General features: G+C 34.7%; 1 protein-coding gene across 1 annotated transcript in view; it reads right to left on the bottom strand.

The window, feature by feature from the left end:
* Positions 1–6,380: 6,380 nt before the first annotated feature.
* Positions 6,381–15,408, bottom strand: part of slc30a6 (solute carrier family 30 member 6) — a 46,771-nt gene continuing 37,743 nt past the window's right edge. Inside the window, exons 6-15 of the mRNA XM_065249953.2 lie at positions 13,391–13,456; positions 12,832–12,912; positions 12,339–12,374; positions 11,519–11,613; positions 10,125–10,173; positions 9,912–10,031; positions 9,169–9,271; positions 8,998–9,045; positions 8,794–8,862; positions 6,381–7,356 (exon numbers count right to left, since the gene is read on the bottom strand). Coding sequence (XP_065106025.1) covers positions 6,814–7,356; positions 8,794–8,862; positions 8,998–9,045; positions 9,169–9,271; positions 9,912–10,031; positions 10,125–10,173; positions 11,519–11,613; positions 12,339–12,374; positions 12,832–12,912; positions 13,391–13,456 — 1,210 coding nt within the window. The 3' untranslated portion in view covers positions 6,381–6,813. The remainder of the gene's footprint in view (positions 7,357–8,793; positions 8,863–8,997; positions 9,046–9,168; positions 9,272–9,911; positions 10,032–10,124; positions 10,174–11,518; positions 11,614–12,338; positions 12,375–12,831; positions 12,913–13,390; positions 13,457–15,408) is intronic.

The following is a 15,408-nucleotide window of genomic DNA, read 5'->3' as shown; positions in this document are numbered from 1 at the left end:
ACTGCAAAATATTACAATGTGAACTCGCGACTTTTTTTTGAAGAGGGTCATAAAAACCTCAGAGACACTCAAAGCTTTAAATTATATTTAGTATTTTCTCCGGTCCCAGATAGACTTTCTTACGTTTTTCTTATTTTTGTCTTGTTTTCATTACACAAATCTATAAATTCTTAGATCAATATGTATTTTTTTGATGAGCAAAATGTAAATAAGTCTAGTTTGTAGACCAAAAATACAATACAATTTAAGTAAATATGTGCTTTAAACAAGCAAAACAAATCTGCCAATGGGTTTGACAACTTTTCTTAATTTTTTCTTGAATGAAGTGAGAAAAAGGTCAAGATTTTTTTCTTACCCCATTGGCAGATTATTTGCTTAATTACATTTTTTTTTAGATATTTGTTTGGAAAACAAGAGAAAAAACATTAAGTAAAATATTTATGTTTTCATTGAAATCGTTTCACGGGTCTATCTGACTTTTATTTAAGTTTTATGTCAGTGATGATGCCCTTATGCTGGATGGTGAGATAAATGACATGTCAAAGCGTGATTATGTTAAATATAAAAGGACTTGTTGTACTTAAAATAGGATAAACACCTATTTACTATTTCTTTAATAAAAAAACTATTTAAACTATTTATAATTTCTCCATTTCCAATTTGAAATTTATAATATAAGATTTTGAGATCGAAAAATACATTGCAATTCCCCTGTTAAACCATCTTTTCGACATACGTAGGTTTGCTGGGCACAATTATTGTCTTTTATGTTTTGCAACTTAAAACAACAGTAACACTCTTATGTGCATCATCTTCACTATTCCGTTTCCTTATTACTGTGTTTTTGCTACCTAATCTCACGGAAATTTGTAGTCTACGTATTTTACTAATAAATTCGTATTGTGAAAACATAAATGAAAACATACGGCTTTGCATCATTCAAAGAGTTTGGTATTTTATAATTGAATTAAATCAGACTATACTTTATAAAAAATAAGACTGGATTAACTGTTTTGATAGTATGTTGAGTTCAGTAAACCTAAATGAATAATTGGCAACCGTTATAAGCGTTTTTGCTGGTCTGGGTTATGGACAGGGTTAAATCTCTCATATAAAATAAATAGCAGGAAATGTTTAGCAAACAAATTAGTTACTAACGTCCTTACAGTGATGGAGAAATACCAACACGTTATGTATATCAGGGGGCTATTTTAGCACTTTTAAAAGTTTATCTAAAACATAGGCGTTGCTTGGTAGTACAGTGGTGTTTAACGCTTGACATCAGTCTGCTGGCCTCGTGATGTGGAAGATGAAGACTGACGTTTGTTTCTGATACATCTGTGTTTTGAGATATCTGTGCTTAAATTGACCCAGAGAAGACCAACATCCCACATATCTCCAGGAAATCAAGTGCGTCAGTAAATCATAGGTAGGCAACTTGTCATTAGTGCTCTTTATAGAGCACAATCAATCATTCATATTTTTTCTTTAAAATCTTATAATGATTGTTTATAAATATCTGTGTTTGAAATAATGCATGCTTTTAGTTTTAGGCCTATGACTTTTCGCATGGCTTTATAGTCTGCATGTAATTTACCAAACTAGGAATGTTTATAGTCAGTTCCTTAAAAATTCACCCTAATATATATTCGACTATTATTTTGTGATTATTCATTGCATTGTGTCAAACAGGGTCATGAAGGCAGCGCCTGCATTCATCTTTATATTGCGAAAAGCGTGACAGCGATTAAAACGTCATAGATATGTTAATACATTTGAACTGTTTAAAACTGTACAACATTTTCCTAGATAAAATACACTTCATAGTCTTTGCATGTCATGAGCAATCTGAATATTTTACACACGTTTGTAGTTATATTTGAACCGGCAATTAAGAAATACTTATTCATTTATTGATAACACTTTACAATAAGGTTCATCAGTTAATGTATTAACTAACATGAACAAACCATGAGCAATACATTTGTTACAGTATTTATTAATCTTTGTTAATGTTAGTTAATAGAAATAAAGCTGTTCATTGTTTGTTCATGCTAGTTCACAGTGCATTAACGTTAACAGGATTTGAATAAAGTATTAGTAATTGTTGAAATTAACATTAACAAAGATTACTAAATGCTGTATAAGTGCAGTTCATTATTAGTTCATTACAGATATTTAACTAACTATGTCAACTAATGAACCTTATTGTAAAGTGTTACCCATTTATTATTCATATCTTATTATACATACTTTTAAATTCATTATTATTAACCACAAATGTGAACAAAAATACAAGATTAAATATCCTTAAATAACATTTAGGTGAGAGTCTCCTATTTCTAAATAATAATTAGAACTCAAAGCTTAAGTCTTAAATCCTGTGTGTATTTATTGAATTTTCAGGAGTACACTTGAGGATGTTATTAAAAGTTGATTATAAGAGATTATAAACTAGTTTGAAGCATATCATTTTACTAAAGGATGGAAAAATTATTTTAATCGTTTTAAAAAAAATTTTTATTTATGTCTCATGTAAATTTAAATAATTTTCACAAAAAAATATTTAATTGACTTGTAAATGGTGTCTAAAACAGATTTTATTTTAGTATTTTAATCTTTGCATGACAGTACTGGATTTTTTAAATTATTTGAAACACGCAAAAATCGAAAAGAAATGAATTAAAAATTCAATTCAAAAGTCATTTGTTGGACGTTATAAATCGCAAAAATCTTGACAAAAATAAATTTTAATAAATTAATGATTTTAAAGCTTGGGTAATGTTGTGAATCAATACGTTTAAACCCTGTATTATTGAAACAATAATTAGTCAATCTATTGCATTTTATATTTATAATAATGGCGAAAGGATTGCCCTTAATGTTGCACCCTTAATATTTGTATGTTACTTTTTATTCGTAATATTTTTTATTTAAGAAACATTATTAATTATTCTTATAATTATTAAAAATCAAATAATATTCTCGCTTAAATTCACACAGTTAGAAAGGGAAACACTACACCGGAATTTTTTTTGCTTCAGTATTTGTAGCTTATTTAGCAGTAAAATGCTCTACACATCAGACACGCTTTGGGGGCTGGAGTCCCTGCCCTCCTCAAAAAATAAAGAAATTATTAAATATGTTTATTATTATGTTTTAATATTAGTTTTTTAAAGTTTTGCTTGCTTGACACTGTTGGCTTACTGGAAGACTGCTGACATTAGCTTAACTTACCGTTTAGTAAATTCTGCAAATTCTATGTAACGTAAAACTCCTGCTCTTATCTTTTAGTTCTTTTAAGGTTCGTTTCCATGTAAAATGAAAAGGCACGTCTAATTTTGTTTGTTTGTGTATATACTGTATAAAATTAGTGCCTTTTCATTTTACATTGAAACCATGAAAATCTTTAATTATTAATAGACAGTCTCTCTCTCCTGTTATCTGGAGGTCTCAGTAAAACTGTTTGATAGCATAACTAAATTACAGAGAGCGACTGGACTTTCTTTTACAGAATAGACGATCAGTGCCAAAAAAATTATATAAAGCAGTCTTGATCAATGAGCTTTACCCAGCACCTACTGATACATACACATGCAATTATATTTACTGGTATAACTTAAAGCTATACTTCATTATTTTTCCATTTTAAAAGGTCTTAAAAACAGCACACATTTATCCCACTAAGCAAAGTGTGCTTTTTAAATGTTCAAAGGACTATGGCATGTATGAACCATTGTTCATATGATTTACCTATATATATATATATATATATAGATATATAGATAGATATAGATATAAAGGATTTTAGATATTAATGTGATATGTTTTTTTTTACTTTTTGATAGTACAGTATTAAAACTAAATAAATATAACCAGTCCAGATTAAATCAGTCAAAGATCTTAACATGGATAAAACAGTCAAGCTTAGACTGTACTCTACTGTTTTCTTTATGTGATATGGGCAGGATTTTTAGTTTTGTTTCTTGTTTGTAAATATTGCATCAAAAAGTTTCATTTGTTTAAGATAACATAGACCTAATATGTAAAAATGACATTTGATAAAAAAACAGAAGAGTGGGATAGGGAAAAATGATAAATTGAAGCTCAACAGATAAAGATGACTTTCCTAAACATGAATCTTCACAATCGGAAATGAGTTCCTGGTGTTGTTCCGGTACAACTGGTGAAAATATTTGACTGAAAAAGAGCCACAACTCTTTTAAAAACCATTACTACAAAACCATAAAGCATTGCTGGCTTTAGACCATCAGATTTCATGCAAGTGATACGAGTGTTTGATCATTTCATGTCTGGATTCTTTCTGTAGACAAACCACCATCCTGTACTTATGCATTATATTTACCTTTGCCTACGCTGTGATGGTCTGCTTGTGATAAAGAATTCTCAGATGTTAAAGCAGAGGTCACATGATCAAGCCATTATCATTTCTCTAAACTTTACCATCTGCCAGGTCCATGCCAACCAAATTACCAGATTGTCATTAACTACTCTTGTGATTTATGTATGCATACTTCTGTAGTACATATAACTACACTAAACTCAACAATCTTGGAAAATATTTTGTTTATCAGAGCACAACACTGACTGTATATACTGTGGTTTGATGTTAAAGACTTATTCGACTTTTTGTACTGATATTTAATCCTAAACCGTTTAAATGTGGATTTCCTTCAAGAACCTTCACTATATTTGATGACTATATTTGAAGTGTAAAAATTGTTGCAAAAACAGCAACATGTCTCTAAAAGCCTCTTTTGTGTGAAACTTAATTTGGCCACGGATGCAAAGCCCAGGATGACATGTAAACCTTAAAGCGTTTTTGAATATCATAACTGTTTCCCATGACAGCGCAAGATTGTAAAATTAGCACAGGATTTGTTTTAAAAACAAATCTGTACAGCCATTATAGTCTGTACTAGTTGATGTCAATAGATGGTTGCAAAACATGATGCATTGTCACTATGCTTTAAAAAATGTGTTCTTAAGAGCAAAGACTGCAGTCTTTTTAAATATTAGAAATGTCAAAATATTTAAATGTCCGTTTACATGGACAAAATAAGAGGATAACTATCAAAAATCTGTTATTTTAGAAACCTGTTTTCATCATTTATATGCAAATCAATAAACTGGCTATGCAGAAAACTTTTTTACATAGCGTTTACACAGGATTTCTCAGATGCAGTATATATATATTATATTATTACACAAATGCAAGAATTATACAAATGTTTATACATAAATATACAACTCGCAACAAGTGGAAAACAAATAAACATACATAAAAAAGTTAATTAAAAAAGGGTCATGCCAGTGGCAAGTTACAAAAATTTAAAGTAACAAAAAGCTTCACGTCTTTCTTGCTTTTTGTTCTTGATTTTGTTTAATGTAGTTCCATGTTTAATTTCTTTTATACCACGGGTCTGTTGAATGCTGTATTCTGATTGGCTGAGAAATGTTCAGTGGGTATGCATTAATTTCTGATAACCGCACACCTAACTTCTCAAATGTCTTAAAAGTAGGCACAAGACAATGTTTGTGGTAACCGTGTTATAAGAGGAATAATTGACTCCGGTCCTTTAAATTGCGTCGTGCCGCATTGCACTTTGGATGTGCATTATTGTCTTATAATTCAATGGTCCGTCGTCAATTATTACTTACTTATAAAATATTCAGTTTGGCTTAGTTTTCATATTTTTTTTCCCAATTAAAAGACGTCACCGCTTATAGTAGGCCTACATATATAGTCGTTTAAAACGCTGACGTAAAATCGGTCTTAAGCTATATTGTTGTATTTCTTAACATTTCTGCAGCACCAGTAAATTGATGCATGAGCTTTAATTTCCACAGTTTCTCTGTCAACAGCCTGAGTCAAGCGCAGACTTTTATTTTGTGGCGCAAGTTGTTAATGTGGAAATGTCCACATTAACAAAACTGCGAAAAAGCAAGTAAAAGTTAATATGTAACACGAAATCAGTTTTTGGTTACGCTGTTTATGGGCTTTCACCAATAAAATAAAAGCGTTTATGTAATGTCAAATACACATACAAATACTAATATGTCATGTTTATTTAAGTATTAAATATAGTTTCTTGCTCAAAATAGTATAATATTGTCCTACTCAAAGGACATCAAGTCAAGTCGCTAAAAGTAATCAAAATGTCAAAAAGTAGTGGGATTACATTACAGAAAATGTATAAAGAGTTTAGGATACCGACAAAACTTTGCCATGTAGTTTATAATCAGTAACTGATTACAACTCTCAAGCAATCTACCCAGCACTGCAGACTGGATAACTTGCTAATGACTTAAAACGCTCGCATCAACATCAAGGTAAAAATGACTTGAAGAGCAGAAAATACTGGAGAGTTTTTATGACTTCAAAAGCGATACAGAGTAAAAAAAAGTCAAGGGCATATGTTATTCATATGTAGCAATGAAGTGTTTCCATCCGATAGAAGTCACCAATAGTGGAAAACACAACAAAACGCTGCTCTACATTATCTGTGAAAATGATTTAATGAAATGTTTTTGTCCACACGTTTTAATAGCTATTGGTCAAATGTTTTGTGCAGGGAATGACAGATGTTTGTTGTGTAACTATCAGTTTCATAAACTCATAAGTATTAAAAGATCTCTATGAAACATACATGAAAAGAAAAACTAATCAAAAACATAAAACAGCCTTACAGAATAAAGTAAAAACATTTGTTAAAGAAAAAACGCTCTCTATGGTCCCGCTGAAATAAATAAGCTCAGGGTTTAGCAGTATGATATTGTAATGTGATCTGCTCATAGTCTCTGTTGGTCTGTTGGTGATGGTCTGTGTGGGACTGTATTCAGAGTCCTATAGCCTTGAACTGATGGCATTTGTGTCCCCATCCCAAAGCCCAGTCTCATTCCAGGCACACCACCGGCAGCATTCGGAAAGCCTTGCCTCAACACACTCGTGTAAGCCGACGTCCCGTAGGCCATCTGAACGTTATAGGGCCGCTGCTGATGGGCCATCGGAAACACGACAGGCTGGACGTGTTTACCCGGGGTGTTAAAGGAGAATTCGGGCGGTGGACTGCTGGGTTTCGCAGGTGTAGAGGTGATGGGGTTCGACTCTTCATGCTGTTTAAACATCGCAGAAGGAAATGCAGCAGAACTGACGTACTCTGACAGATTGAGGGAACCGGTCGGGAGAGCACCGGTCAGGGAGGGCCGGCTCCAGTCGTCTTTAAATATCTGAACAGTAAGTGTGGCCACCAATGTGTTCAAGCGGTTGGTCACGTGGGCCAAAACCATCTGCTCATCAGCGTCCCTGCGAATGCGAACGTGGACGGAGCCCGCCTGTAAACATACACAGAAATAAATGTAGATGGCACTGAGTTAAACAAAGATCACCCATTCAATTCTGTGTAATTAATACTATATATTCTACTATACATTTAATAACATAAGCCTCTTATACTGTGTAGATAAAAAAAACTGTGAAAAGTGACTGGAGAGAGATAAGATTGGGTCTTTTGTGAGTACTTAGACAATGTGAATGTGTCAGTCTCATGCATTACAAAGCCCCCTAATGTGTGCTTCAGTTTCTTCATTTGTACCTTCTGACTTTCATTATTTGTAATGTTTCTAGTTGCAATTTTAGTGATCTGGCAAATGTTTACTATGTCTTGTCCACAGAAGAATTTTAATTACTGACTGATAAACTTTTCATTGGCATTAAAGTGAAATTAATGAAACTAAACATAAGAGCCTGATAATACATTTAGACAGGCACAGACAGACAGAAAGACTGTTAAAGGATTAGTCAATTTTCTTAAAAAAAAAAAAAAAAAATCCAGATAATTTACTCACCACCATGTCATCCAAAATGTTGATGTCTTTCTTTGTTCAGTCGTGAATAAATTATGTTTTTTTTTTTTGAGGAAACATTTCAGGATTTTTCTCATTTTAATGGACTTTAATAGAGCCCAACATTTAATACTTAACTCAACACTTAACAGTTTTTTTTAACGGAGTTTCAAAGGACTCTAAACGATCCCAAACGAGGCATAAGGGTCTTATCTAGTGAAACGATTGTCATTTTCGACACGAAAAATAAAAAATATACACTTTTAAACTACAACTTCTCGTCTATCTCCGGTCCTGTGATGCACCAGTGCGACCTCACGCAATACGTCATCACGTCAAGAGGTCACGGATGATATATGCGAAACTACACCCCAGTGTTTACAAGTGTGGAGAAAGAGGACCGTTCAGACGTTGTTGTATGTGAAATGATACTAATTAATGTCTTTGTGTCAGTTTATTGTTTAAAATGGTCTGCAAATGTGCGTTTTATATATGTAACATGTGACCTTTCCATGTCACTACACAATTATGTGAGGTTGCGCTGTCACGTCACAGGACCAGAGAAAGACGAGCTGTGGTTTAAAAGTGCATATTTTTTATTTTTCGTGTCAAAAATGACAATCGTTTCGCTAGATAAGACCCTTATGCCTCGTTTGAGATCATTTAGAGTCCTTTGAAACTCTGTTGAAAAAAGTGTTGAGTTAAGTGTTGGGGTCCATTAAAGTCCATTAAAATGAGAAAAATCCTGGAATGTTTTCCTCAAAAAACATAATTTCTTCTCGACTGAACAAAGAAAGACATCAACATTTTGGATGACATGGTGGTGAGTAAATTATCTGGATTTTTTAAGATAATGGACTAATCCTTTAAGGTGGGAAAGTCCTGGCTTACAGATTCTTATCAATGATTCGAAAAACATCTACACACCAAAGAGCCAAAGCCAATGGTCCAGAAATGCTCGTTTCTGACTTCAAGAACTCCATCCAGTGTGGAGACCTGAAAAATCAATATTCACTCCATCAAAAGATCGGCTGAGAGTAATAAAATGACTGTACATTAGAGTGACCAGGTACAATAAATGACTAATCAATAATAAATCAGACCGACTGTAATAAAGGTAGATTGGCTCACCTCTCTGAGCAGTTTATCCAGCTGGCCAATCACATGAGAGGGTGTGGTCTGTAGAAAAGACAGCAATGTAATGATATCATTTGCAGTTACTCTTTAGCCAGAACACTAAAGGTAATCTCTTCTGGTTAGTTATCACAGGCAGTGATGATGAATGTATGTGATGAAACACACCTGAAGCAGAACCTTCCCACTGTACACGCTCATGGGATACATGGTGCCGAAGGTCATGAGAGCGATTGCCACGGCAGAGGCCGTATCCATCGCATTATAGTTACTACACAACATCAACACAACAACTGTAAATTCAATGCATCATTACAAAAAACTATCATCTTAAATACTTATTACTTTTTTTACTTATTCATTCAGCTGACGCTTTTATCCTAAGCGACTTACAATAGCTATATATGTCAGAGGTCGCACGCCTCTGGAGCAACTAGGGGTTAAGTGTCTTGCTCAGGGACACAATGGTGGATTCGAACCCGGGTCTCTCACACCAAAGGCGAGTGTGAAATACAATACTAAGACATTTTTAATGTGAACAATGAACATTAACACCCCATGATATTATGACATAGCTCGACGTGGTAAAAATGTGGTGCTCGTGAAGATGTTGATAAGAAAAAATCCCATGTCAGTCTAGTGCAGTTTTGCTTATTGACCACTCCTGATCTTCCTGTGGCTCGCCAATATTTAATTTGTGGCTCATAAATAAAACCGGGAATTTGTCTCTTCTATTGACTTCGTGTGGCTCTTATGAAAAAAAATATTGAAGACCACTGGACTACTGCATGTTTACATAAACTAAAAAAAACTGTGCATTAGAAGACAAAAGTTAGTTCTGTGTGGATGGGCCACAAGATATACCACTCAAATCATAAATCACATCATATATATAAGACAAATCTACTTACTTGATTTCAATGAGCACATACGTGATGCCCAGAGCAAATGCTCCAGCGAGGTTTATCAGCACAAAGGGATTCATTCTGGGCAATAAAATGCTGCTCAGCGCTGGAATGAGTCCACATAGACTACACAAAAACACAAACACACGTTTATACACTGACACTTGTGCGACCATTAAAAAAAATGAATGTCCGTGTTTGATAAAAGACACCCGGTACCTTCGGCTCAGATCAGCCACATGTTCCTGAAGCCAGCTGGTGCTCGCAGCTAAAGACACACAGACACAAATCATAAACTATTACACAGACAAACAGTTGTACTTCTGTCATGCATTTCTGGATTTAACTTTTAACACAATCAGGGCTCCAGACTAACTTTTTTCACTAGGAGCACAGTGGCCCCCAACTGAAAATTTTAGGGGCACAACCAGAAAATGTAGGGGCACACACCGTAAATCAACATGTTAACCAAATATTCACATTTCAACTAATTTCCACTGTATTACTAATAAATACTTTAATGATAGATGCAGAAAGTACAATGTGCTGTTTCAAATTCAGTGTCACATTTTGTTGTGCACTTTTGGAAAAAAAGGTCAAATTTTCTTGTTGCACTTGTGCGACTGGATGTAAAATTCAACTCTCAAATTTTAGGGGCAAAATGCCACCATTTGGGGGCAGTCTGGAGCCCTGCACAATAGATGTTTTTTTTTTAAAACAGATCAAATCATGTGATATTGAGATTGGGTATAAGTCTAGTCCAAGACTAAAATGTATATTTGAGGTGTTTTAACTGAAAACAGCTTGCACAGCTTCTAATGGGGCCTACACATCAAAAGCAAATTTAACGATTTGCACGAGTGGATTACAAACAACGTAAATGCAAAGACGCGAATAGACGTGGGGCGATGCAAATGAAGCGAATTGGGCCCCACTATTTCCACGAAAACACACGGTATTCGCCTCAAATGTGTCTTCGTGCAAGTTGAAAATATTCAACTCAAGCTAAAATTCGCATGACATAAAGATAAACGATCGGGGAGCTCGTCACTATCAGCGCTGAAGCTGAGATTCACCAGCATGACAGAACAGCGCATCACACACTCCTTATGATCTTATCATAAACTGAAATGCACGTTGGTGGTTTCTCCACAGATAAGTAGCAAATTCCGACGCTGTGGAAAAAACCTACAAAGTGCAGGAATTGTGTTTATGGTATGTGTGTCAATGCATGCACAGATTCTGGAAAATCATTGGCAGTGTGAATAAAACAAAAAACAAATGATCCCGGACGCCCTTTTGTGTAATACCCGTAATCTCTGTGTGAAAAGGGCTCTACACAGGTAAAATAAACAGGTCAAATGATATGAAATTCAATACATGTACAATATGTTAAATCTGAGATCATTTTTTCAGTTCTCTTTATCAGTGTTTTATATTAATCTGAATGATGTACAATACAACCATCTCCTTGAAGACAAAACATTTGATGCTGAAGCTTGTGTTCCATCTCTTTAACATTGAATCACTCAACACAGATCAAATAAAGCCACATGTACTACACAGATGTGTATTAAGGATAAACCTGCTAAGGTTAACAAAGAAGATCTTACCTTCAGACACAAAGACAAAAGGCTTGTTCTTGACGGACAGTAAAGTTAAGAGATTAAAAAACAGAGCCACCAATGTTCCCACCAGCAGACGACCACTAGAGAAACAAAACAACAACAATTGCTTCTCAAATAGCTAACCCAAAAACCCATCTGAAATACCAACAGCCAAACTGTATCATGTCATCTAATGTTTTATAACCTTGTTCCTGGAGAGGCACATCAACACTACAGATTCTTACATTATTTCTCATCTTGGAGTCTTTACTAAAGGGATGATAAAAAATGTGTAGTGTTGGTTTGCCTCCAGGAAAAAGGTTTGGGAAACACTAATATAATGTAATATAGACAGCAACAACATTAACAAGCGGCTTTCTTGGCCCAAACTTAACATCTGGTAGATTTCCGCATAGAATCAATAACAATATCCTTCTAGAGCAAATTATTTCTGATAACAAGCAAAATATATGACCTTAGTTCAGATCATAGCTAAGTGTATTAACTATTACCCTAAGCTAACTTTACTGTGTAAAATGAATGTAAATAATGTTAACTACAGGTCCTTGAATTCTTGCCTGGCTGCCATATTGCCTAACCTCATTTGCACAGCAGTGACTCCCCTTGTGTTTAGCACACCAAAACATTTTATTTTCCACAAGAGGTTTATATTTGTTCCAGAGGTCAGTTTAGTCACTAGCTAGACTGATAAACAAGCACAGATCGGAAATTAACTTTGGGCCAGGCGCTTAACCGTGACAATGTGTGCGTCATAATAAAGTCTATATGACAAAAAATGACAAATGTGTGTTTGTGTTGTACCCACGTGTGAACCTCTGGCTGCTCCACAAATCGCTGAACACTGAAAAAACAACAACATTGTGTTTAGTCACCGCACAGCCAGAAAGACAAAATACAAAAACAACTACTGAACAAAATAACACAAATGTGTATGATATAACTGTTTACACCTGGTTTTAAGATGCATTTTGGTCAATTGATTTGACAATATTTTACAGTAATATCATGTATTTTATATATTCATAAGCCTCCACTGTAAAGTGAATGTGAGTTAGTGGAATCACATTACAGCTGGGTGGTTTGTAAACATATCACTGCTTAAGGCGCAGTTTAACAGACAAAGCAGAATTTGAAGTCTTAGATCATTTCCATTTTTTTGACTGTCTATTTATATACCAAATAAAGGTTCTTTCACATATTTTTTATATTGCTAATAGTGCCCACAGTGATGTGACAAGCACTGTTTAACATTCCCAAAGCAGGGAAATACAGATTTTCTTCAGGTACCCAGAATTCACCTTTCTTTCAGGATGAAGAGAGCACCCAGCTGAACGAGCACAGTAGAGGCAAACACCGCCAACACTTCAAACCTTTCGAATCTAAGACCACAAACACACAAACACTACATCAATGTGTGTGAACAAAGTGCTATCATACAACTTCATTGGTGCTGAACTTTTGTGTTAAAGTCAGTAGTATAAAGAAGAAATATTCAAAACAAACAAGTCAATATCAATAAAGATAGCTGCTCATCCTGATATAATTTTATCTGAAAATGACACACACAACAAACACTGTTGATTTTGTGTACAGAAAGGACATAAAAAGGTAAAGAGTCAACATTAGAAATCATCACAACTGGATCAACTCATTTTATAGAGTTTACAAGAATACAGGCATCAGATGTGATTTCAAAAGCTAATTCACACAGATACTTCAACAAACACCATTGTTCTGATTTGAAATGAATGATGTTATTGATGTTACTTTAACCTGTGTATCCTTACACTAAAATAAAATCTAAGAACCTGCTTAATGTCAACACACTAACAAAGAAGTGTATAAAATGATCCTTACCCGAATGTGTAGATCTGACTGGGCTTCTTTGTGGTCACCCAAAAACTTAGCAAACAGGTGATTAGACTGTAGACAAGAGAGTAAATGATTTACTATTACTGTGATTAAACATATTATAAAGAAAGACAGAAATCAAGAAAGAAAATATATAGTAGATTTTAAACATCACTGAACACTAGTGTTTGCTTATATGAACCTGAGTGAAGGTAAAGTAAGTTAGAGTTAAAGGGATAGTTCGGCCAAAAATGATATTAAACCCATGATTTCCTCACCCCCAAGCTGTCCGAGTTGCATATGTCCATCGTTTTTCAGACAAACACATTTTCGGATATTTTAGAAAATGTTTTAGATCTTTCAGTTGATTAAATGTAATGTTACGGGGTCCACGACCTTCAAGTACAAAAAAAGTGCGTCCATCCTTCACAAAATAAATCCAAACGGCTCCAGGATGATAAACAAAGATCTTCTGAGGGTAATCCACGCCGTGTTGTTGTAGAAATATCCATATTTAAAACTTTATTAATGAAAATAACTACATTCCCGTAGCGCCGCCATCTTAGTCGCGTCCGCATTCAGGATGAGAGCTTACGCAGCCTACGGAGGCTACTCTGCTGCTGCTCTGTGCCCCCGCCCCCAGAATTTGTAATACGTCACTAAGAAAAGTGCGTACACTACGCTAAGACTCTCTCCTGAATACAGAGGAGTCTAAGATGGCGGCGCTACCGGAAGGTATTTATTTTCTTTAATAAAGTTTTAAATATGGATATTTCTACAACAACACCGCGTGGATTACCCTCAGAAGACCTTTGTTTATCATCCTGGAGCCGTTTGGATTTATTTTGTGAAGGATGGACGCACTTTTTTTGGACTTAAAGGTCGTGGACTATGGGTGGACCCCGTAACATTTAATCAACTGAAAGATCTAAAACATTTTATAAAATATCCGAAAATGTGTTTGTCTGAAAAACGATGGACATTTGCAACTCGGACAGCTTGGGGGTGAGTAAATCATGGGTTTAATATCATTTTTGGCCAAACTATCCCTTTAATAGATGGTGTATTTTCTGTTTGGTTCGGTTGGCTTTCACATGGCCATGTCTAAGAAATGGACCAAAATGTGCTAATAAAAGTCAGATGTGATTAGGGCTGCATAACAACTAATCGCAACTCATCGTTTGCACAATAAATGTTTTTGTTTACATCATATGTGTGTGTGAACTGTATATAATAATTATGTATATATAAGTATACATGCATGTGTATGTATTTAAGAAATATTTACATGTGTGTGTGTATATATATATATATATATATATATATATATATATATATATATATATATATATATATATATATATATATATATATATATATATATACACTTTTTGATATTTATATCTTTTCTATCTATCTATCAAAAAGTTGCACTGCTACTGTGGTTACACGTGTGGATACTGCCTTCCAGTGGTCTGCGCGTGCGTTTGCACGTCGACACGGACGACGATGCAAAAGTATAAATGAAAACCGACACAGCAGCAGCGCGACCGTCAAAGAAGAAGAAGCTTGGCAAGTTAACCCACAAACGAAGAAGAAACAGCAACTTGTTGTGTATGATTTGAGAAGAGCAGCAATGACGGAAGTAAATAAACAGCGACTTTTGTTGCAGTTTGAGTTAAATCACTCCTCAACTTGGCTCATCTTTGGTAAATAACGGGGTTCTGGTGGACCAATCACAGCGTCCGCGTAGAACTGACACGCTGTTAAAAATTGTGCGCGTCAGGCTACGCAGAGCTACGCACAGGCTACGGATAGCCTACGCCGTAGCTATGGCGTAGAACTTACACACAACTATAAATCAGGCTTTAAGAGAAAAAGACCAAAAACACAGATTGCTCAGCCCTGCATAAATATGTAAAGTAAATGTGTTACAATTAACCCTGCATTAGTTTGTGCCCCGCTCCCCCCTATTTCCTAGGACCTAAATTACTCGCTCCATTATAACTCATAGGCTGTGAATT

Source organism: Paramisgurnus dabryanus, chromosome 20, assembly GCF_030506205.2.
Source record: "Paramisgurnus dabryanus chromosome 20, PD_genome_1.1, whole genome shotgun sequence".
Taxonomy (NCBI): Eukaryota; Metazoa; Chordata; class Actinopteri; order Cypriniformes; family Cobitidae; genus Paramisgurnus; species Paramisgurnus dabryanus.
Note: the sequence above shows the minus strand (reverse complement) of the source record. Positions and strands in the feature narration are given on the sequence as shown.